Raw genomic sequence first — 23736 nt, 5'->3', positions numbered from 1 at the left:
ACATATACGTACTGTAGAAACTATCTGTGCGATATAAACCCATTCACAAACTATGACGGCTCAGACAGGTTTGTAAAGATAAAAGAAAAAAACTGATACAGAAGTCGATTCATGTTTCTATAATGCCACGTTATAGAGATACCTTTTGGATTGTAAAGTTTATGTTGGTGAAATAGGAAATAGTAATACCAAACAAATTAGAACAATTTGGCTATTATGATATTCTGAAAAATGTTTCAGTTGCTTGTAGCCCTCCAGAATCTGCTTTGTAGAATTTGAAAATTCAAGAGATGCTAGAAATTATATTAGAGCACTAGATGGGAAAATTTTGTGTAGACACAGAGTCAGCGTAGAAATATCACCTAATAAGTCCATACATTCTTTCTATGAACCCTTCCTCTTCATTTCGTCCAGAGGATAAATGTTATAATTGTGAAAAGAGGTCATTATGCAAAAGATCGTAAGAGTGTTAGTGTTATGTGAAGACATTCAAGATCTTGTTCTAGTGGACTTTCTGTTAGTTGCAGCGAAAGCCTCTGGGAACCCGGTATCGAATTCGTCCGTGGGTGAAAGGTGCTGTGAGTGCGTTTTGAGTTCAATTAGTGACAACTTCAAATTGGGTAGCTTGGTATTTGTGTCAAATTCAGAGAGCCACAATATTTAAAAAATATCAAAAACAAGTTTGCAAAAGTAATCTTGTTTTGGTATTTCTTTGTTTTAATAAAAACCATGTCAGAATATAATTTACCAAGAAAAACGCTCCTCGACCTCGGGGCTCTAGGCCCCGAGGTCGAGAAGCGTTTACAAGCCCCTCAGTCGCCGACATGCTCGCTATCGCTCGCGGTCGGCTAGTACTACGCGCCGCTTTCACGGCTTGTCCAAAAAAACCTAACCTACCCCTCCAGGAGGTGACCGTCCCTAGTTAGGCTAATAGATAACCTTTTACTTCAGCTCAATCGATATTCAAAGCTGCAAGTCCACGCGCAGTTGGATTAAATACATTACCATGGAAAACTCTAAAATGGCGTAGAATGCATTGTGAAAGGCAAGAAATCGTAAATATGATAACTTTGTTACTTTTCGTCTCCGGTACCGTTGAACTCGTCTCGGTCCCCTCAGTTCAGATATAGGCCTATACTCAAAGTCCCGAAGTTCCACCGGGAGTAATTTATACAACAGCCTTTAATTGACATTTACACTCCAAATTAATTCTCTTTTTATGTAATGAACTTAATTACAGTATTTATTTTTAAAACATTTGCTTTTTTTTAAGTAACCGTAAAGTAATGGGTATAACATTAAAATTCAGCAAAACAAACGTATTATTTTAAATAATAAAATAAATATTTGCATATAAACTTATAATTTAAAATAAATAATAGTCTATTTAATATAGAAACTTATAAATTTTGGACATTTAATTTATAATTAATTTTGAAAAACATTAAATAAAATTCAATTAATCTCGCAGCCATGAATGCGTTTTTGAATTCTGCATAAAATCTCGTTCGAAGTGAGAATTGACGAGTGATCCTGGCACGCGCTAGTTCATGCAAAGGTAAGAGACAAAATTTTAATTATTACGTCAAAATATGCAAACAATTAACTCATTTAGCATAGATTCGCCGCTTAAAATTCTAAGTCATCTTATTGTAATTTCACAAATTTAAATGTCTGAAGAATAATTTCGCGAATAATAATTGCGCAGTTGAATTTTTTAATAATATAAATTATAGTAATTAATTAACGTGTAATTGTTATAATGTAGTCCGTTATGCAAATTTTATTTTTGATAAGCTGTACTTAAAGTGTAGTAGTATTATATGAATTTTAATCTCTAAAACAATAAATTTTATAGTAATTTTATAGTTTGACGTTTTAGTAATACGTATACCGATGTCCGTATTCACAGAAATGTTGTCAGATATCAGGGAGATGAAATATCTATAGCGTAACTGTTTCCCTACTACCATATTAAATTCCCTACTTCAGAGTTTCGAGGGTATAGTATTAGAATAGGTTAGGTTAGAACGTGCGTCCCACTGTTTCCTTGCTGGAATTAGAGACGAGCTGTTGTCTTGGCTACCTAAGATAACATTAACCGAATTTATTAATAGTTACAGACAGTAATATTTTATTGTCATAACTTAATGTTCTAAAAATATTCTACATACGATGAAGACATTGTGGACGCCGTTGCTGTTGAATGCGTTGAACTTGAAGGATCAACATATAAGTTACAGGAATTGAATAAAGAATACATATATTTTGAGATCACATAATCACAGCAACATTTTCCTTTCTTCATGTCCAGTTTAACTCTAACCAATACCTCCAATGTGTCTATAGCAATTCTGTTTTTATTTTTCGTTTTAATTGTAATTTTTAAATTAAATTTTAGAAAATAAATAATTTATGGTCTTATTTTTTTCTAATATTTCCGTAATTCGTGATACTAATAAAATTCTCTTGAAAAACACTACGGACAAGTTGAAACTTCCATATTGTTGTTGCGTTCATCAAATGAACTTGAATATGTTCGTTAAATCATTTTATAAACTTCGTAGCTCGTTAACTGATATTTGTATTTTGTAAATATAGCTATATTGGGAGTAAAAGAAAAGAAATATCGGTCTATAGAAGGCAAATAATTATATTATTCTGAGAGTGAATCTTTGAGAGAAACTGGAGAAGTTGTTGAGAGATCACTCATTCGTCTACTTAAATTTAATTATCAGCAATTAGGCCTACAAAGAGGCTGGTTCAATTGCTTGAAGATGGCGTCCAAAGAATCTTCTAATGGGGAAAGAAAATATAACTGCTGAGAAGATCAAAGTAGATCCGTGTTTTAGTGACCTAGGATACCAAAATGTTAGAAAATGTTAGAAAACGATAGAAAAACGTGTTTGCTACACCATATGAGGGATTTTAACTATAAGAATATCAAAACCGATTAGCTAGGGGGAAACAGTCTATAAGCAAGAAAATGTGCAGAAAAATATTTGGATTTCCAAGGTATCAAATTACAGTTTTGATCTAAAATAATTTTTAGTAATGAAAAAGAGTTTAATGTATTTTTTATAATGATGGGTTTGTAAAAATATGAAGGAAACCTAACACAACATTAGAAAAAACAATGTAGTTGAAACAATTTAAATATAGAGGAACAACTGTTTAAGTACGGGGATATGTTTGTAGCTGGAGTAGAAAAGTAGTTTTTATTGAATTTGATTGATGATTTAAATAAAATCTAAACTTTTGGCCGCTATTTCGAAGTTTCTTGGAAGGTTTACATTTTTCAACAAGATTGAATCACACAATCAATTCGGGTTATTGAAATAGGATTCAACGTGCAAAATAATTGCAATAACCCTTTCAGTCTCTCGACATTAACCTCATTGAATACACAAGGGGTTAAATATCTTTCAGATTACATAAAAAAATATCAAAAATTAAAAGACATGAAATTTGTTAGAGGAAACCTGGAAATTCTCCTCAATGACAATTTAACCAGAAGTCACAAGAAAACTTTCTTTTTTATATTGAATTGACATGTTGTAATAGAAGCGATAATATAAAATGACATTTATGTTCCTAAAAGCCATAGCAGGATAAGAATTGCGTGAATCAGCCCCATTCAGATAATGAAGTGAAAATTGGTCCAAAAATAGGTATCTGTGAATGAACGAAAATATTTTTAAATTTTTCAAAATATCTCAGATTCTTGGCGTCATAACTAGAAACGATGTCATTGCTGTAACAAAACAACATATAAATATATTGTTAAAGTGCGAACAATTGTAATCATGTGATCACATCTAGCCAATATCTCTAGAATAAATATTCTTGCCTCTATAAATAAACAACAACTAACCCGTTATATATAAAGACCAACAACTGCCGAATTATCGGGCTAGCAAATGGCTATAGTAATATTAATAATTTAAGTTAAGTTAAATTTAGCAAGAGATGGCGCCTAACGCCTAACTCTAGTACCAAATTAACTTAAATTATTAATATTACTATAGCCATTTGCTAGCCCGATAATTCGGCAGTTGTTGGTCTTTATTCTTGCCTCTTTTTTCGATAGTTTTTTTTTCTTTGTGTGCGGCTCTCTGTATTAACTTTATATATATACTAATTAATATCACTCATAACACTCCGTGTAATTCAAGTAAAAATATGTTTTGTAATTACGAAATGTAATTGATTAAAAATACTCTTTTTTTAACGTTTACTAGTTTCACATTTTTAACCACATTCACTTTTTAAATCACGCTATTATTTTTTGTAATAAATATAGTGTGATTTAAAATTGTTAGGTATGTTTATAAGTTGCTTATTTGCTTTAATAAACTTATATAATTTAAAATATAGTAGGCCCTCGTTATATTGCGCAGGTAGGAAGACAAACTAAATAAGTAATAGATGGATTTCGTATACGTTTCCATCTTAAATACGTACAGTACATTTGAAGTCAAGGCAAACTGAATCAATAACGTTTGTCTTGTGTTCAAGTTTTTCTAGATTTCTGAATCTAAATGCCTTTTTTTTACAAAATTCCTTACTAAATTTAGAATTTTGTTTTAAAAAAATAAATTGTCTGACGACAGTTTTTCTATTAGATGGCGGAGCCAGATTATATCTTATAACATTAAATATTTTTTATTAAATAGGTCTAAGAGAACATTTAAAAAAATACTTTACGTATGCAATGATTTTACAGATTTTGATGCAAGTAAAAATGTCATCTAGTCAGTTTTCTGTGGAATCTTATTATCTGCCCGACCTATCAGATATGTACGACGATTGCGAGTTGTTTTGGCAAACTGCAGCGGAAGAACTGCATTCTACGGAAATATGTGCAGTAACAGATGAGGACGAAAATGGTGATGACGTTGATTCGTGGAAGATTCCGGACGATTGGTTCATTTTCAACAACGAACCAATTTTGTCGAATTCGTCCAAAGAAACCGAGGATCTTCTGAACACGTATCATCCATCCCTTCCTCCTATATCTATGGCTTTTCCTCTTCCTTCAGTTAAGAATTCTGAATACGTGGATCTTCCCGATGATGAATTCTGTCCAGAATTTGATTCACTCGAAGATATTCCATTAAGTATTGTCGAAAGTGATAAACAAGAGGAAAATCCACAGGAGATTAACGTTGAAATCCATTCGTCAAAGATGGAACTTCAAGAGGAACGAGTTATAAGTGTAGAGGGAGCTCAGGAGGTGTCGCCCAATGTAGCTTCTTCGAAATCCCCAATAAAAATGTTGTCAGTTACAGTGGAATCGGCTTCGAATCGAGATAACAGTTCGTCTAAGTATACGTTTTCCGATATTTTAATCCACGGCGATTCGAAATATAAACGTAGGAAAACTGTACGCGAGCTGCTATTGGATAGACAACAGCACATGATCATCCATCGCATCTGTGGCAATAACCAGAAAATTCAAATGGAAAATTCGAAGAAGCCCGTTAATGGCATCTGCACCGTGATTCCGATAGAAAACAAGGATCTAGAATTCTTTGAAAACGATTCCAGAAAATCTAAAAATCGTCCCGCTATCGAGTTTTCGGAAGTGACATCTCATTTGTCTTTAAGTGAAGGTAAGTTCTGTTATATTTTAGTACTTTAACACAAGACTTAATCGTTTTAAATGCATGTTAAAGTGGAATCAAATGTCTGGTACAGCGGATTTTTTATTTCCCGGTCTTATGCTTATCCCGGAATTTTGAGCAAACGATCTGTGTCACGCAGTGCCATAACTAGCCATTCCTGTGCCCTGTGCATGAATTTGCATTTAGGCTGCTAAATTAATTAGGTTTGAGGAAAATAATAAAACAAATACATGCATTTTGGGCTCCCTTTCCAAGTGGGCCCTGTGCGGGTGCATCTTTTGCTCCTGCCTAGTTACAGCACTGGTGTCACGGAATTTAATTAATTATATTTGGAATACATTATGAATTAAATTATCCTGGAAAGAAATGATATCAGTATTTTTCATTTTTAAATAATTTAATTCTACAACCTCCACGAAAGGAAAAATAATAATAATAATAATAATGCCAATATCCATGTACTTTTTTTAAAATTAGCTTTGAATTACATAGAAATTTTCACAAATAAAAAAATTGCCTGAAGTTTTGATTGAAAACTGATTACAACAAAAAATGCCTTTTTGAATTGTATAGAAAATGTAAAAATGAAAATTACTTAGATTCTTTTCTTCCAGAAATTCCAAATTTGTCTGGAGTGGGAAAAATAAATTCATATCTAATCATTTAATTAATTCGGCGGTTCGTTTGGCTTTAATAATGTGGTTTACGGAGTTGTTTACGAACTTGCACAATTTTTACAACCCGGCGTTATGCAGCTCCAGCGACTGCATAAGTCCAGTTGTGCAAATAATTATTATGCCTTTTGTTAAAAATTTCCAAAATTTTTCAAGGAGGTTTGAGTATTAGTGGATTGATGCTATTAAATTTTACTGGATAAGTGTCCGCGGGGTGAAAGAGAGGGGGTCGATGAAGATTTTACCAATGATTAGCAATTATTGTTTATTTTTTTATAAAGTCTCTATCCTCAGTTAAATTTTTCATTATTTTATAATAATTAATAATGTAAAATAATTTTAATAAAATATTTGTGATGAAATATTTTCGTAACCGTGTCTGTTGACAAATATTTTGGCATTTCTTTCGATTTGACACGAGCTAATTTACGTTTACCCGAGATAAAGTAATTGGGTAATTCTCGATTGCCTCAGTTCAATTTTTAGTGCTCGCTCTTGCATACGCCCAAACTCGACACTTAAATTTACTGAACATTCGAATTGTTCTTTCCCCTTTTCTCTTGTCTACTGTAGTTCATATTCGTTTTTAATTTTTGCCTTCTGTTGTAGGGGATGAAAATTTAGTAATACATCACCAGCAGCCATATAACAACAGCCTTGACTTGAACTCCGTTTGTTGTCAGGTTTAGGTGTGAAAAAGAATTAATAAATTAATGAGAATTGTAAATTCTCGCAAATACAGCACTTTATTCTACTGTTGATGATGACTATTTTCCATTTTTCTGTTTCCAGTTCCGAGATTCAGGCATGGAAAAGTGGATGCCAAAGAACACAGACCTCGCCATTACGAAATTGAAGAACTCAAAATAGGAAATTTTGTGGTAAGTTTTTAATTTGAGAAATTAAAAAAATTAATTAATTATATAACACTAGACTTAGATTTATAACATGTGATGCTGTTATAAATGCTCGTTAACAATAGTAATCAATAGTTTTTGAATAATTCCGAATATCACTTTTGGTCACAATGTTTAAATAATATTTCACATGTTCTGTTATGTCAACATTTTTGTTTTAGTGTAAAAATTTCCCAAGTTTTCTGTCAGTCGATAAAATAAAAACCCCAATCTGGAAACGTTGGGCGGCATTGCACAAAACCTCCTTCGGTTCTCAGCGCGGACCCCGATTAATGTATATTTTGGGATTTGAATATTTACAATTCACTGAATTTCAATGCAGAAAATATTTTAAAATTTATTAAAATCCAAGCATTACTGACTTTAACTTAAATTTCAGTACTATAACAATTATTAGTTTATAATTTTCTATTTTAATAACAGCATTTGCTAAATATTTTAAAATTAAATCAAATGGATTCTCTCTTGTAGGTAAAAAGCAGAAGAAGAGAGAGAATTTTTAACAGATTAAAAGTGCTCTTTAGTAAAAGGTAAATTTATTTGTTAATAAAATTATAATTTAATTTATTAAGCTGAATTATTAAATTAATAGAAGATTCATTTACGAGTTTGAAATGAATTACGACAACGAAGGTAACAGATTGGCATGTGTTATCGTACCATTCAATACCATAACGGCCATTAAATGCTCTGGAAGCACGGTCATGTTAAAGGTCGATGTTCAGCCTTTAACTTACATAGGTAGCAAACAACAAGGCAGTGGCGTTATCGGAGCTGTTAATGTCTATGACAAGACCCAATTGGTAGACATTAGTCGTGGAGAAATACAAAAGAACCCTTTGCACAAAGTGAGTCCTTCAGAATTATATTTTATCAAAAATATTTTTTTTGTTTAATTTTTTAATTTGTTTTTTCTTACTTGTAGTTGACGTTAAGAAAATATCAAGCAGATAAAATGAAATTGTATTTGTGGCACTTTGATGTAAGATTTAAAATTTTAACTCAGTTAAACTTCTCGGAGGACGAAGAATGCGTGGAGCTTCCACCGCCAGAAATTGAGAAAGTGACTCCAGTACAGAAGAAGAAAGGCAAGACATTTTAAATACATTTTTTCAGAAAAGTTTATTTTCAAGAAGTTATTTATGATTCTATTTTATATATTCAGGATTAATTCAACCGTTTTTCTTACTTAATAAGTCGAATGACATCGATGCTGCTGTGTTGCTGACCACCCCCGTTGTTTGCGCTTGTCGAACGAGTTGCAAGTCCATAAAATGCTCGTGCGTTAAAGCCACGAGGAAGTGCAACAGTGGTCGATCAGTATGTCTCTGTATCAACTGTGACAATCCTTTAAATATTTTGGACGAAATGGGCGTCGATCCCCTATGTGCCGTTCTCGACATGTGTTTACTACAGAATATATACAAAGTAAAATCTTTAATATGAAACTATGCGAGAATTAGAAGGGGGGTTTCTGGCTTAATATAAGAGTGTTTTTGTTTTTTCGTTTGCAGTTGCCAAGCCTACGGATATATTTAATTAAGACTGTTAAATTGGGATGTTGCAAATCTGAATACCCAATTAAAAGTTGCATTCCGGGATCGGTGAAGTGCCCAAATTCCAAGTGCAATTCCAATATACAATATTCGTGGTGTAGAGGTTTGATTACGAGTGATAGAAAACCCAGAAATCATTGTAGTTTCTGTGGACAATGTAATTTTTGGGAGAAGCGTCATTGCCTGGTAAGCTTTTCTGTCTATTTTCTTTTATAAGTATTCTAAAAACTATTTTTCTTTTTCCAGGAATGCAATAAGTGTCACAGCACATCGGATTTTTCCAAGTGCCCGAATTGCACATCTTCCAGTTCCTAGATGACACTTTTAACGCAACTTATAAATACATATATATTTTAAAAATATATAACATTATTTTTTGTCATCAAAATGAGTTTTGCTTTAATTATTTTTACTTATGTAAATTATTTTGTTAATCATCGATCGTTATGATGTACTCTGTTATTTAGATATAAAACTATAAAAGTTGGTATCACTTTTGTATTTTATTTTTGATTCCAAATAAAAAGATTATTACTAAACCGGTGTCCAGAAGCTAAGCATAGTTTAAGGAAAGTCGAATTGAAAAAAAGTTAAGAGGGCAAGGAAGGATAGCAGATGCTCATCTGCTATCCCATCGCCCCTCAAACTCCCTGAAATATCTCACGTCACGAGATCAAGAAAAATTTGCTTATCGGACGAATCAAAGATGAGCATTAACAATTTGTGTCATCATTGCTCAATCACAAGAAACACGGTGCAAAGTTTCTTGTGGTAGAATAGAATTTTAGAAACTCACAAAGACAAAGAAATGATTTTTCTTATATATTGTTGCACTATTAGAATGCTGAATGAAGCTGGATACAAGTTCACGTTGCAGAACTTAGTGAACCTGTCTCTAGGACGACGATACCAGGGCATCCGTATTCAGTAAGAAATCTGGCTAGGAGAGCGGAGCTAGAAAATGTTCTGTAGATCATACTTTTATGATAATTTTACGATGAAATTATAACTACAGTCCTTCTAACAATAATAGAACATACAGTGATTGCCTACAAACTCTATTATTTTCATGTAATTTCGATGAAATTTTATAGTACGTTTGATATGCAATAATTGTTGATATTTTGCTAAGTTTGGAGAAAAATAATTAACAAAAGAGTTAGATGATATCAAAAATAGGATGTCCAACGTTAATAGAACATGTACTGATTGAAATTAATTACAAAGAAAGTAATGATTGAAATCCATAAAATATGCATAAAAATACTATCAACAAGTGAAAAGGTTTTAGTAAATTGCATAGCACCTTACTATTAAAAATGGGATGTGGGAAGGACCTAACTGTAGAGGAGGAGATCAAAATTTACGTGTTTCACCAGGAAGGGAGTAAAGTAACTTGGATTGCTAAAAATTTGGGAAGACTTTGTTCAACAATCTCAAAGTATCTCAATAATGAGGAGCAACGAACAGGAAAACAAAACAGTGGACGCAAGAGTTCAACAACACCTGGAGAACGATGCGCACTGCAAGAAAACACATCCGTTCAAAAAGTCAAAAATGAATTGAAGCTAAGCTGCAGTAAATCAACAGTACACAATATTTTGCGATCAACAGACTATGGACTATGTTTCATCAAAATGAAGACAACCAGTTCAAGGAGAAACACAAACAGCTTCGATTAGAGTTTGCCAGAAACAAGTTTAAAAGATAGGAAAGATGACGAAAAGTATTTTTTTAATATGAGAAAAAGTAGAATCTCGACGGACCTAACAGATTTAAGTATTATTGGGCAGACAAAAGACTAGATCAAAAACAGTACTCAAAAAGAGTAGCTGGTGATGACTTGGGCAGGATTGGATGGAATGGAAAGATAGATCTAATATTTATTCAAGGTTAAAACATCTCTCAAAGTTATCTGGAGCTTGTCTGGAGGCAGCTCCAAACTTACGGACAGAAAATTGCTGGACAGGACCTTGAATTCATGTAGGGTAATGCAAGCTTTCATGTATCAGAATCAACGTTATACTTTTTTCACAGCAAGAAAGCCATACCTCAGTACAGATTTAAACCCAATTGAAAATCTTTGGGGTGACTTGGTTTTCCAAACGTATAGCAGTGGAAAGCAATACAAGACTATCACTGAACTAAAGGCTGCTCTCATGGCGCAAGGAAAAATATTCCACAAGAATGACTGCAAATTTTGATTAATTCAATGTATTTTTCAGCTTGTTTCCAAAGATGGGAGCAAAATCAGCTACTAATTTTAATTTAAAGAGATCATAAATCAAGTTATTATATTCAAATATTATATATACAAATCATTTTGATGTTGGACATTCCATTTTTGCTAATAGTACCTAGCTCTTTTGTTTATTGATAATTTTTCTCCAAACTTGTGCTATAATTGTTGATATCTTATTATAAAATATACTAGAAAATTTCATTAAAGTTACAGTTTTTGCCCAGAAACACTATTATTTCCATATATCTTTTATTATTTTTGGAAGGACTGTATAATAATTTTATGACTTCTGTAAATAATATATATTTAGTCCAGTACGAGCAGCCATCTTGCAAAACAGTGAAGTCACTAGTAGAAGCTAGCATAAACAAAACGAGCAATTTATTGTGACATTGTCACAATTCTGGGTGCAATTTCTAATAATTTAATTTAAAAAATCACGTGACTTCTGGTCCCGACTGGAAGTTCGTATATATTTAATCGGGATCTCAGGTCCCTAAGCTTTCCGATTTTCAACTAACTCCTCGAGAATAACGAAAAACAGGAGGAATGTACAGGTCTGCAATTTGAAAATTGTAGCCCAACAAGCTGACTGAACTAGTTACCAAATGTACACTGCTAGAATTTCCAAAAAGCCGGACAAAAGTGAATTTTAATTTCTTCGTGCAAAAGAAAGATTTTTACATTATTCAATACAACGTCTAAAACATCATGACGTTTCTAGAAAGCTATTTGTAAAACCTCTGTTTATACGGCTGTATTAAAGTCAGTGTATTGACTAGAGTAATGTAACACGTACAATACTCTCACAAAGGCGCAAAATCAATCGTCATGTATTTCTAAAATGATAATGTACTAAATGTGTTAATGCGATGGATTTGGTAAACTCATATATTTAAGTGCACATTACATAATTTTTCATTAGTTTTACGTTATTTACATGCATTTCAGTTCATAATAAAAATTTGTGTAGAAATATCTGTTGCACATAACATTAAAAATCTGCAAAGTTTCAAAAATGCTTCCCTTAAGTCTCAAGCCTGATCTTTGATTTTACGGAATATATGAAGTCTCGTGATCATATATAAGCAAAATCCAGCTGCTAATATTTGCCAATTCAAAAATTACAGTTCGTTAACTGGTTAGGTAGCATCGTGTTGGCACAGTTTCCACATTCTACACGATGCGATCAGATGACATTTGAAGCTTCATTCACCTCATTAATGTTAAAACAAATATAAATCTTTCTGTACTTTGAGTAAACGAATAATTTCTTTTGGGAAGTCGTGTTTCATTCAGTTATCTTGAGTTATTTAACATGTTACGTGAAAGGATTGGCTCAGACCAATCTGCTCAGTGTTTACAAGCAGGAGATCGATGAAGCATTGATCAAACGCTTTGTCACAATACTAATAGCAATTTATTCTGGTCTGTAAATTGATGTAGATCGATTCAGAGAGTATAGGGAATCTTACTGAATTGTGTCTGAGCACGGAAATAGATACAAGTCTTTAACACATTACATGTTTATTTGCTATATATATTTATATGTACAGAACAGGACCAAAAAGAGAAAATATCAACTTAGGCCTATATATCGGGCAGCCAAGCCCTCGAGCTTTGTGCTTTACGCGCCCTTTACAAGCCGTGGTGAGATACGACATGACGCTCTAAATCGATCTACATCAATTTTAATTGCAAAGCTGTTTGTAAACCTATATCCGTGGTATTACATGCCGGCAAGTGTGCATAAAACTTAATCCATGAGATCCTGATTATTGGGAATAAATTGCTTCCGTTTGGCCAGCCTTCGGCAGAAGCCCAGGAAGCAACAAACAGACTGCAGGCGATTTCGTCTCTCACACGCTCTAAAAATTTCTCGACACAAAACTTCTCTGCAATACAAATGAAGATCTTCACATGTTACAGTATTTCATCTGACTGATTTATATCCTCCTTGAGGTTACCTGAAGACATATTACGTCTCGTATGCTTAGAAGTAGTTATGAGATACGCTACAAAGGGATGGAGATAAGATCTAATGAAGATTGAACTTCCAAACCACATTTTTTAGAATTTTCAAGAATTACATACTTTAAAAACTTTATAAAAATTTCTTTGTTTAAAAATATTTCTATTGCATGGAAAGTGTTGTGAAATAAATCCATTATTTCAATGATATAGAATTATGTCCGGCTTTTTCTGAAATTGTACCATTGTGCAGTGGGAAGAATCTAGTAGTTAGAAACGAATGCAGCATTGCAGCATAAGTAGACTTAGCAAGAATTCTGCGATATTGAACACGGCTCAGACAATGGTAAATGTTTATGACGTATGCAAGGTCGTCCGTAGATTATAATGCCGGATGACGTGCGGCATTGACAGTATCAAACGGTTTCATTAAGAGCACTTGCTTTAGAGCAATCTGCAGCCGATAGACCAAGTGCTTCAGATAATATACAGATACTGTCATGAAAAATGTTCTCCATATGCTCTGAAATGTGCATTCCAATAATACATTGGTTCTCAATTTTTTTTTTTTTTTTTTTTTTTTACAAAACATAGCATCTCTCTAAAAGTTCCTGAGTCTCCTATACTTAAAAGCATTCTGACGTGTAGTTTTTATAATGTATTTTTCTAATGAACTAAATTTTCTTGCAATTTATTGAGAATATATACACAATGCAATAGCAATGAACCCGGTGTTGCTTGGGCAAAAAATAACAACAACAAAGATTAAGATTATACTTCTAACCCTTCTATTATATTATATTATTTTATTTGTATAACTACAAAGGTTATCTTACGTAAGGATCTAACACATTTTAAAAATTCTTAAATTGTGTACAGTAGAGGAATAAAGAATTTTTAAAATGTGTTAGATTGGTCAATCGGTTTGATAAACCATTACGTAAGTTGGTATATAAATTAAATACTATACTGTACTATACTGTAGGTATATAAATAATATAACAAACAATAAAATGAAACCATATAAAGAGTTCGGTTATTTCAGCCTACCATTTATCACGCTACTCGGATGGTACGAAATGACACAATTTCATTGGTTAAGTAGACACCAACTGAAAATACGATATCTTAAAACATTTAAGATATATATTTTTTCCTAATATTAACTCTAAGACACTGTACCATTCAACTCGAACATCAAACGGTAATACGCCAACCAATCAAACTTCCCAAAAAACGGACCAAATATTTAAACTCGGCAAGTTTAAACATATTTTGTGCAGGCTGGTATTATGTAACCTTTTATTATTGTAATTTTCCTATTCGAATGCTACTATACCCAGCGGAATAGCGTGGGTGTCAGCCCCCGGGGCGGAGGAAAATTTCGCCGCCCCCTTATTTAGGTATTTTTACAAGATATTTTATTTATTATGAAATTTTGCTGCCCCCTGTAAGTGCCGCCCGGGGCGGGCCGCCCCTGCCGCCCCCACTACGCTACGCCACTGACTATACCGCTGGTCCGATAGAAAGAAGGGATGTCGCTGAAGAGAATTGAAGTAATTCGACCAAAAGTAGTCGTTGACCTCCTCCCGGAAGAAAGGATGGTCAACGACTATTAATTAATACTGGTCTATTATTAATATTTGAAAAGTGATCCATTTTAGACGGGTTGTGATGGCCCGCATATAAGATTTGTTAAAATAAAAAATATTGTAAAAATTCGAGAGTTGCTTTTATGTGATGATAAAGTGTTTATATTTTTGCAACAGATTGTATGAACTATGTGGGAAGTATGTTCTCGTAAATATTATTTATAGAAAAATTATTATGTTGCAATTTGAAAAAATTGTAGACCTATAAATTCCGCCTGTCCTTCCTTAATCTCGAGAAAGGAGTTCGATAGATAAAAGTTGAAACCAAATATGGAAAGCTAAGGGGCACGAGGCCCCGATTAACTTCCTACAAACTTCCGATTTGTACTGCAAGTCACGTTATTTCAATTCAAAAATTTTCACCTGAAAGGAGTTATAGATGACTGGCACGACTCTATTGTTAAAGGAAAAGTATGATGTACAGGGGCAAGATACTACTAATTTGAGGTGGAGAACATGTATTTTACATTAAATAAATTAAAAATATGATTAAAAATTGCATCCCGGCATCGTGATAATGTCACAATAAATAATTGTTCGTTAAAATTAGTTTGGTTTATTTGGTTACGGCAACGCGACACGTGAGCGATCTGCTGAGGAGAATGCATCCCAGGAAGATTTGTATGAGAAGCTGTACCCTATTTAGGTGTTACTAACGTGAAGAAAACCCGGAAAACTCCACATGGCTGGCCCGTTGGTCATGTCTCAACCCACCACTACCAGAGTTCGGTGGTTTTAGCCACTCGGCTACTGGAGGGTGCTTATTAGAAATAAAAAAAGTACCGTTCAAAAATGAGAAAACTTCGGTTGTTAGTAGGGTTCCTCATTTCCCGGTCTTTTGCTTGTCCCGGGATTCCGGGATAAAAGTGAACTGTTTCCCGGAATCCCGGGACAAAATTAATTATTTTTAACATAAACAAATTATCATGAAATCAAATGATATAATTATTTTTCATCTTTTAAAGTAATTTAATACGTTCTGCAACCTCCAAAATCATATTAATAATGCTGTGTAAGATATATATTAAAAATTTCCTTTGAACTACAAGAAATTTTCACAAATAGAAAAAATTTATTAAAGCTTGTTGGAAACTGCATGCAACAACAACAAAATGCTTTGAATTGAGTTTTAAAAAATGAACTTAGATCAAACTTCTCACTTAGAAGGCAATTTTCGTTTTTTAAATAAAATATAATACAAAATACAGTCATACCTCGGACTCGAACGTTTCGAAGCCCGAACAAATCGGTTCCCGACCAAAAATTTCGAAAAAAAAATGCCCCTGTTCCCCGCCAAGTCGACGCCGACGCCACGGCGGCGGCGTCAGTTACGAGACAGTCATTGTTTCGCATGCACATTAACTTACGCTGTGGTATATTTTTTGGATTAGCAACCTTTTCTTTTGATTTATTAGCCCTTAAACATGGGTCCCAAGAAGAATAAAAGTGAAAGTGGTCAAGTGAAAAGGAAAACAGTGAGAACAACAATCGAACTGAAAAAAGAAATAATTGCTAAACACGAAAATGGAGTGCGTGTTTCGGATCTTGCTGTCCAATATTCTATAGCTAAGTCGACGATATCGACTATTTTAAAGAATAAAGAAACAATAAAAAGAGCTAATGTTGCAAAAGGAGTGACTACGTTGACAAAGCAAAGGCCTCAGATACTTGAAGAAGTGGAGAAATTGCTACTTATTTTTATAAATGAGAAACAGTTACGAGGTGATAGCATTAGTGAGACATTTATTTGTGAAAAGGCGCTAGAAATCTATGACGATTTAGTGCAGAAAACCCCTGGTACAAGTACGAGTGCTTTTGTATTCAAGGCTAGTAGAGGGTGGTTTGAAAATTTTAAAGAACCGAAGTGGAATACATAACGTAGTAAGGCATGGAGAGGGAGCTAGTTCAGACAAGGAACGGGCTGAGAAATTTGTCGCCGAGTTTAGTAAACTTATGATGGAAGAAGGTTATGCACCTCAACAGGTGTTCAATGCAGACGAAACTGGGCTATTTTGGAAAAAAATTCCGAAGAGAACCTATATTACAAAGGAAGAAAAAGCACTACCAGGGCACAAGCCAATGAAAGATAGACTTACTCTTTTGCTGTGTGGTAACGCAAGTGGAAATTTTAAGGTTAAGCCATTGTTGGTTTATCATTCCGACAACCCAAGGGTGTTCAAGAGGAACAATATTATGAAGAGTAAATTGCCTGTTATGTGGCGTGCTAATTCAAAGGCCTGGGTGACTCGGCAATTTTTTGTTGAGTGGGTGCATGAAGTTTTTGCACCAACACTTGGTGCAAAAACTTCATGCACCCACAACAAAAGTGTGAAAGAATATTTGCAAGAAAAGAACTTGCCAATAAAATGCCTTCTCCTATTAGATAATGCTCCTGCTCACCCTCCAGGCTTGGAGGAGGATTTAGTCGAAGAATTCGACTTTATTCGGGTTAAATATCTGCCACCCAACACAACCCCTTTGCTACAACCAATGGATCAACAGGTCATTTCTAATTTCAAAAAATTGTACACTAAATCCTTGTTTCGGAAGTGTTTTGAAGTCACTAATGACACTCGGTTAACTTTGAAAGAATTTTGGAAAAATCATTTCCATATTCTTAATTGCGTTCATCTTATTGACAATGCATGGAACCAAGTGACATACCGTTCCATGAATTTAGCATGGAGGAAACTCTGGCCCGACTGTGTACCAGAGCGAGATTTTGAGGGCTTTAATAAAGAAATTGTAGATGACATTGTTTCTATAGGACAAAGCATAGGCTTGGAGGTCGACAATGAGGATATTGAAGAGCTCGTGGAAGACCACAGTACCGAGCTTACTACAGAAGAGTTGGAGCATCTTCAAAATGAGCAACAAAGGGTTTTGGCTGAGGATATGTCTTCGGGAGAGGAAGAAGGAAAGGAGGATATCCAAAGTTCAGTGATTAAAGAAATTTGTGCTAAGTGGGGGATGTGCAAGCTTTTGTTGAAAAATCTCATCCTGATACCATGGTAGCCAATAGGGCTGTACACCTTTTCAATGAAAATGTCATGTCTCATTTCCGTAAAATTCTGCAAAAAAGGCAGAAGCAACAGACAATGGATAAGTTTTTAATTAAAGATTTACCTGCCCAAAAGCGACAGAAAAGAGAAGCAACCCCCGAAGTTCCATTACCAGATGTTTTTATGGAAGGGGATTCCCCTTCTCGGCAGTAACTCCCGCTCTTTCTCCTCACACCTCCATCCACTTACGCCATCATATCGCAATCAAAAAGGTAAGTTTTCGTACGTTAAAATGACTTCTTTAATGTTTTTACTATTTATTGAGAGTTATATATGTGTTATTTACTGCTTGCCTAAAAACTAAATATCATATATACTCTAAATCTGTTATGTTACTAGCGAATCAACTGGGGATTGGAACGCATTAATCCATTTTACATTATTTGTAATGGGAAAAAATGATTTGGAGTCTGAACGTATTGGTACTCGAACCTCTTTCTGGAACGGATTATGTTCGAGTACCAAGGTACCACTGTATTGTAAATTTTTATAAGATTTTAAAAAGCAAAGATGGTCAATACTCCGATCAGTCAATATAATTCTTATTTTAGTAATAAAAAGTCTTGCTACCGAGAATGCCCTTTCTTATTCAATTGATGTGATTGGAATCGTGTTTAATGCATTTAAGAGAAGACAAATACTGTGTGTTTTTCACCTGTATCCTGAAAGATTTCTAATTCAAAAAACTAAATAAACCACACTCGTACCCAGCAGAATTCAATATACAAAAAACTAAAACCAACACCTTAATGTTCGCTGAGAGATTTATTAATTTAACAAACGTTTTCGGCTTACTCAATAAGCCATCTTCAGGTTTTAACTTTCGAAAAAGAAACAATATCGTTCCATTAATAGAATACAATTGTTTGAAAAAATTCAAATCATTAGTAACGGACAAAAAATAAAAACAAAGAGGATGAACATGGTAATATAAATAAATAAATATACAAAAATAAATAAAAACAAAAAAGAAGAACATAGTAATATAAATAAATATACAATAAAATCGTAAAAGATACAACAAATGTAAGATAAAAAAACGTTTTACTCGTGCCCATATATAATACTATCTATCCTAACCAGAAATACTTCACCATTAAAATATACTAGAGCTCACGTGCCTCATAAATTTTAACGGCATATTTCCAAGCCGAAGGAAGACCCTCTGCGTCCCTTGCGTTAATACATTTATCTTTAAGCTTGCTTCTGTAAATTTCTATCTTTTCAGCCGTTCTTGCCAAAGTTGGGGAATGTACCTGCTTTATGATTTTCGCCTCATTCCAATGTACCAAGGATCCCTCCGCCTGCCCCATCTGGGCTAGTACTGTTGTGTTGGAACCTTTTCTAATATCATATTTATGTTCCTTGATCCTTATTCCTAGGTTTCTAGTAGTAACCCCTACATAATCTTTATTAATACCTAATAGCTGGTTCTCGTAGCGAATCTTATACACACCCGCCTTATCTTCTTTTTTAACTAATTTAGATTTAGATTTCTTAGATTTCTAATTCGTTTTCGAGATTGTAGTACTTCTTTTGTTCTCTAGTATTCTTGATTTGTCTACCTCGACTGCTTTAATTGAAACGTCATAGCCCAATAATTCGGCAGTTCGTTTGTCTTTAATAATCAGGTTATGAAGAAAAACTTCATACTTGCAGACTTTGTTCGTATCCTTGCCCAATTTGCACAACTTGGCGTTACGCAGTTATTGAAGCTACTGGGCAGGGTTAAAAATTAAGACAACATAAGCGCAATTATTACAGATATTACAGGTAAAGAATTTTGAGAGTCCTGCCACAAATAAGCTACGTATAGATTATTGATGAATTGTGATGGGCCATAACGAGTAAAAATTACAAAAACTAATAAGTAGGTTTAAAATTAATACATACAAATATATTCTGACAGTTTATGAGTTAATTATACTTTCTATTTGCAAAATTTCTCCAACCTTAACACAAAATAAGAAAAAAGTGAATTTTTAAGAAATTTGCGGGATTTCCCGGGATAAGAAAAATTTTCCGGGTTAAAAAAACAACCGGGATCCGGGATCCCGGTTGTTTTTCCCGAGAAACCCTAGTTGTTAGATATGGAAAATTAAAATACTTATAGACTCTTAACAGGGTACTACTTTCGATTCCATGCAGGAAAGTGCTATATGCTACCTACAAGTTGCGGTAATGATATAGTGCGTCTATTTCGCGCTGTATCATTGTCCCAGAATTAACTGAATATATCAGGTCAGTCCATAAGTCCATGCGCATTTTTATGACCTTGAGAAAAATCTTGTTTTGCTGTTAAAAATGTCAGTCTAATGTGATAATTTTTACATTGAAGTGTTAAATTGGATCTCATTCATATAATACTGTTCAGAATTGTAAACATTTCAGTTGTTTATTTTCGTTAAAATGGAAGTAACCGACGTATATAAAAGACATGTTTTATACTTTTTATTTTTAAGTGGTGAGAATGCTACAAATGCAGCCGAAAAAATAAATACTGTACATAATCAAATTGTAATTAGTGCAAGGACTGCGCAGAAGTGGTTTGAAAGATTTAGAAACAATGATTTTAGTGTGGAGGATAAAGCTCGTACTGGAAGACCTGTTGACTTTGATGATGATGCTCTCTCTGCACTAGTTAAAGCAGAACCATTTTTAACAGTTGATGAAACTGTGGAACATTTAAATTCATCCCATGGAACCGTTCATAGACACCTACAACAAATTGGAAAAGTTTCAAAGCTAGGAAAATGGATACCACATGAACTGTCAATAGCTAACCGACAACAACGTGTAAACATTTGCACGTCTCTTTTATCCCGTATTGCTTTAGAACCTTTTCTTGGTAGGCTGGTTACTGGAGACGAAAAATGGATCCTCTATAATAATGTGACGAGAAAAATACAATGGATGGATCGCGACAAGCAGCCAAAACCGACTGCAAAAGGTGGGTTGCATCCAAAAAAAATTCTTTTGTCTGTTTGGTGGGATATGTCGGGTGTAATTCACTTTGAGCTGTTAGAACCTAATCAAACAATTACAGCTCAAATGTATTGTGAGCAATTAGAGCGTTTAAATGAAAAATTGAAAAAAAATCGACCGTCGTTAGTGAACAGAAAGCAGGTTCTCTCGCAGCATAACAATGCCAGACCACACGCTGCAAAAATAACTGTACAGAAACTTGAAAGCTACAACTGGGAAATTTTACCTCATCCACCATATTAGCCAGATATTGCTCCCAGTGATTATCATCTTTTTCGCAGTTTGCAGAATTTTTTAAGAGGGAAAACTTTTGAGGATGAGAACAATGTAAAAAAGGCTATTTCTGAATATTTTGATTCAAAACCGAAATCATTTTACGAAGACGGGATTAAAAAGCTACCATCAAGATGGCAAGAAATTGTACAAAATAATGGTGAATACATTATAGATTGAAATAAAATTTAATTAAAATTTTTGCTGCTTTTTTTGTAGATAAAAATATGCATGAACTTATGGACTGACCTGATAATATATATATATATATATATATATAATTTAAAATTATATCCTTCACTGTACGAATTATGTTTATTTTGTTAAATGTTTTTGTCAATGTAACATGTAAATCAGCAAATTGAATGTAGATAGAAATTAATTGATTTACAGAAATTCAATATATATTTTGGGGTGGAATGCACGACATTATCTAAGTTAGACGTATGTAAACGTAACTGCCGACTTTCGTAGCAATTGGTCGAACGGCCTAGGAGTATATAGCGAACATCTTCATTTAAACATATATATATATTATATTTTGAACAAAACAGAAGTAAAATAACGAATAGAGGTATCACTAAATAAAATCAAATTTTGATGATAGATTGATATGTAATCATAATTACAATGATAATGTTAATGAAATAAAGACAGAAGTTGCGAATATTTTCAATGCCTTACTGTATAAATATGCATAGAATGTAACGTACTGTACGTGCGAGACTGTACTTGAAAATAATTTTTTCTTGCTCTACAGTTTGAGAACAACTGCACTAAAACCTTTCGAGTGTAAGTTCGCTGACCTAGTGGAGATTGGGGACTTAAAATCCCACTTCTCGGACACCAGTGTATGTTCTCCGACTTCCAGGGGGAATCGTTAATCCCATGACAGGATGGTCTAGGGTCGTTCGCGTGTGGGTGTGGCGGAGGAGACACGGATGACAAGTATCTTACAAAAACCCGTTTATTTAAACATAAAACAACTTACACCATTCACAAAGTTCTTTATACAATTGAATGTTCGAACGTTTTAAGTGTGGAGGGTTTTTTCTAACGTCGCTCAAAGGTAGGCCCCGGGGCTGAGCATGGTGAGGAGATTCGTTGGTTGGTGTCGGCGGCGCTCTCGATGGACACAAGTATGGAAACTTCCGGGCGTTGGCGCACACGTCTTCTGGCTTCCGAAACTTCTCGGAGAGTCCCTTGTAGAGTCCTTCAAAATCGGCCTTCTCAATCTCCGGCATTGCTTCTCCATTTTTTTCCCTTTTCTACCTGATTGGTTCTACGTCCCTCTTTCCTGCTCCCCGCTTGGTCCCACGTCCAAGCGAAAAACGACACCTGTTAGGGTTACGAGAAAGATCCGCTTCGAAGAATCTTCTTGACACCATCCATTAACTCTGGTCGGAAAATGCTGATGGAACTTTGGAACTTGCGCTCATATTTTTCCCATTGTTTCTAGTCTGTGACGTATTATAATTTTAACGACCCGACGCGATGTTCCTTTTTGTCATTAACCTTTCCTCTTTTCAAATTTTCTATGTTCTAATTATACAAGTGCCTTGTCAAAGGTCAATCTCTACTGGAGGACGCTCGTTTACAATTATGAATCATTTACAATTATTGCGTTCTGTTTTACATCAATAGCATTTTTTCTCGTCCCGGTTTCATGTGACTAGCACAACTAATCCGATCTTTGATCGGTTTTTAACAATAGAGGATTTTTTTTTCTAGTTTCGTTTTAATAATTTTCTAATATAAATGTTTAATTTCAATCCGTTTTTGGGACCTCACACGAGAGAGAACTGTAGTATTAATAGAATAAGACAACGCAACATATGGGCAATGTCAAGCAGTGCCTCCTGGGAGGACTTCCTATGGGAAAATGGTCCGTATTTAGACAAGTGTAGAAAACCCGGAAAATTCCACACGACTGTCTTGTTGGTGAATGGCGAACCAATTACTAAATCATCGTCCAGTTGACATTTTTAATCATCTTTTAATTAAAAAATCACGTGACTTCCGGCCAGACCGGAAGTTCGTATAGTATACAGTTAATCGGTGCCTCCTGGTCCTAAGAGTTCCTGGTTTCTCCCTTGTTCTGCTCCATCATGATCAAGAGAATGGTAGTATCTGGATATCCATGAAAATCAAATGTCGCTGCAAACAAATTAATCCCTCGTATGGATCGGCCGACAAGAGAACGAACAGATCGACAGGGATGCGAACGAAGCAGGGGTGCCATATTCTTCCTTTCTGTCGTCCATCTTGTCATGGTGAAGGGCATGGTGATATGTGCTGCGGTCGGATTCAACTGAGGAACACATACCTATGCAGAGAGGCAGCATTCTCTCTGGGCTTTGAGCACCCTTGCCTTTTGGTGTTAAAACCAAATGTCCTAAAGTTCCTGAGAACTCAGAACGTATTGTTGCAGAACTATGAGTGAATATCATTCCTGGTAGCTACGTGTATCGCTTGTTTTCTCAAATCAGATTCATTGATCTAACAAATCAGAATTCAGATGATATGCAATCAGATGACCAAAATGCTAATTCCGCAGCACGAGGTCTGGACCATTAACAAGAGCTAGTTGTTACTTTTAGTAACAAATGTGTTTAATTCAACATATAACAATACGTAATTTCTACAAATGAAAACTTTTTGGAACTAGAGACTGTACAGTACATTTATAAAGTATTCAATAAAAGCAAAAATTTTGTCTCGGATAACGAACGTAATGTTTTTTTGTGTCAAATTTTAGTTTTTGTTAGGCATGCGCG

The 23736-nt window shown here is 34.3% G+C and overlaps 3 protein-coding genes across 3 annotated transcripts; all 3 read left to right on the top strand.

Moving 5' to 3' along the window:
* Nucleotides 1-4714: 4714 nt before the first annotated feature.
* Nucleotides 4715-8320, top strand: LOC136985657 (uncharacterized). Its single transcript, XM_067282980.1, has 5 exons — nt 4715-5615; nt 7094-7182; nt 7690-7748; nt 7811-8066; nt 8144-8320. Exons 1-5 carry the CDS (start codon nt 4715-4717, stop codon nt 8318-8320), a joined length of 1482 nt encoding a protein of 493 aa, XP_067139081.1.
* Nucleotides 8321-8387: 67 nt separating this feature from the next.
* Nucleotides 8388-9160, top strand: LOC136985699 (uncharacterized). Its single transcript, XM_067283029.1, has 3 exons — nt 8388-8646; nt 8733-8960; nt 9021-9160. Exons 1-3 carry the CDS (start codon nt 8587-8589, stop codon nt 9087-9089), a joined length of 357 nt encoding a protein of 118 aa, XP_067139130.1. The 5' UTR covers nt 8388-8586; the 3' UTR covers nt 9090-9160.
* A 7435-nt stretch (nt 9161-16595) lies between these two features.
* Nucleotides 16596-17654, top strand: LOC136985655 (tigger transposable element-derived protein 1-like). Its single transcript, XM_067282979.1, has one exon. The coding sequence runs from the start codon at nt 16596-16598 to the stop codon at nt 17652-17654; it is 1059 nt and encodes a 352-aa protein (XP_067139080.1).
* The last annotated feature ends 6082 nt before the right edge of the window (nt 17655-23736 follow it).

The sequence above is a fragment of the Centruroides vittatus genome, unplaced genomic scaffold, assembly GCF_030686945.1.
Source record: "Centruroides vittatus isolate TY-2023 unplaced genomic scaffold, ASM3068694v2 contig_975, whole genome shotgun sequence".
In the NCBI taxonomy this organism is placed as follows: domain Eukaryota; kingdom Metazoa; phylum Arthropoda; class Arachnida; order Scorpiones; family Buthidae; genus Centruroides; species Centruroides vittatus.
The sequence above is the reverse complement of the archived record's forward strand: the minus strand, read 5'-3'. Positions and strand labels throughout refer to the sequence as shown.

What these genes read in the sequence shown, in the direction of transcription:
- LOC136985657 (XM_067282980.1), top strand. Translation starts at nt 4,715, where the DNA reads ATGATTTTACAGATTTTGATGCAAGTAAAAATGTCATCTAGTCAGTTT. An exon ending in TCATTTGTCTTTAAGTGAAG is followed by an intron (nt 5,616 to 7,093) that starts GTAAGTTCTGTT and finishes TTCTGTTTCCAG; the next exon opens with TTCCGAGATTCAGGCATGGA. An exon ending in TCAAAATAGGAAATTTTGTG is followed by an intron (nt 7,183 to 7,689) that starts GTAAGTTTTTAA and finishes TCTCTCTTGTAG; the next exon opens with GTAAAAAGCAGAAGAAGAGA.
- LOC136985699 (XM_067283029.1), top strand. Translation starts at nt 8,587, where the DNA reads ATGGGCGTCGATCCCCTATGTGCCGTTCTCGACATGTGTTTACTACAG. An exon ending in TACTACAGAATATATACAAA is followed by an intron (nt 8,647 to 8,732) that starts GTAAAATCTTTA and finishes TTTCGTTTGCAG; the next exon opens with TTGCCAAGCCTACGGATATA. An exon ending in GGGAGAAGCGTCATTGCCTG is followed by an intron (nt 8,961 to 9,020) that starts GTAAGCTTTTCT and finishes TTCTTTTTCCAG; the next exon opens with GAATGCAATAAGTGTCACAG.
- LOC136985655 (XM_067282979.1), top strand. Translation starts at nt 16,596, where the DNA reads ATGGAAGAAGGTTATGCACCTCAACAGGTGTTCAATGCAGACGAAACT.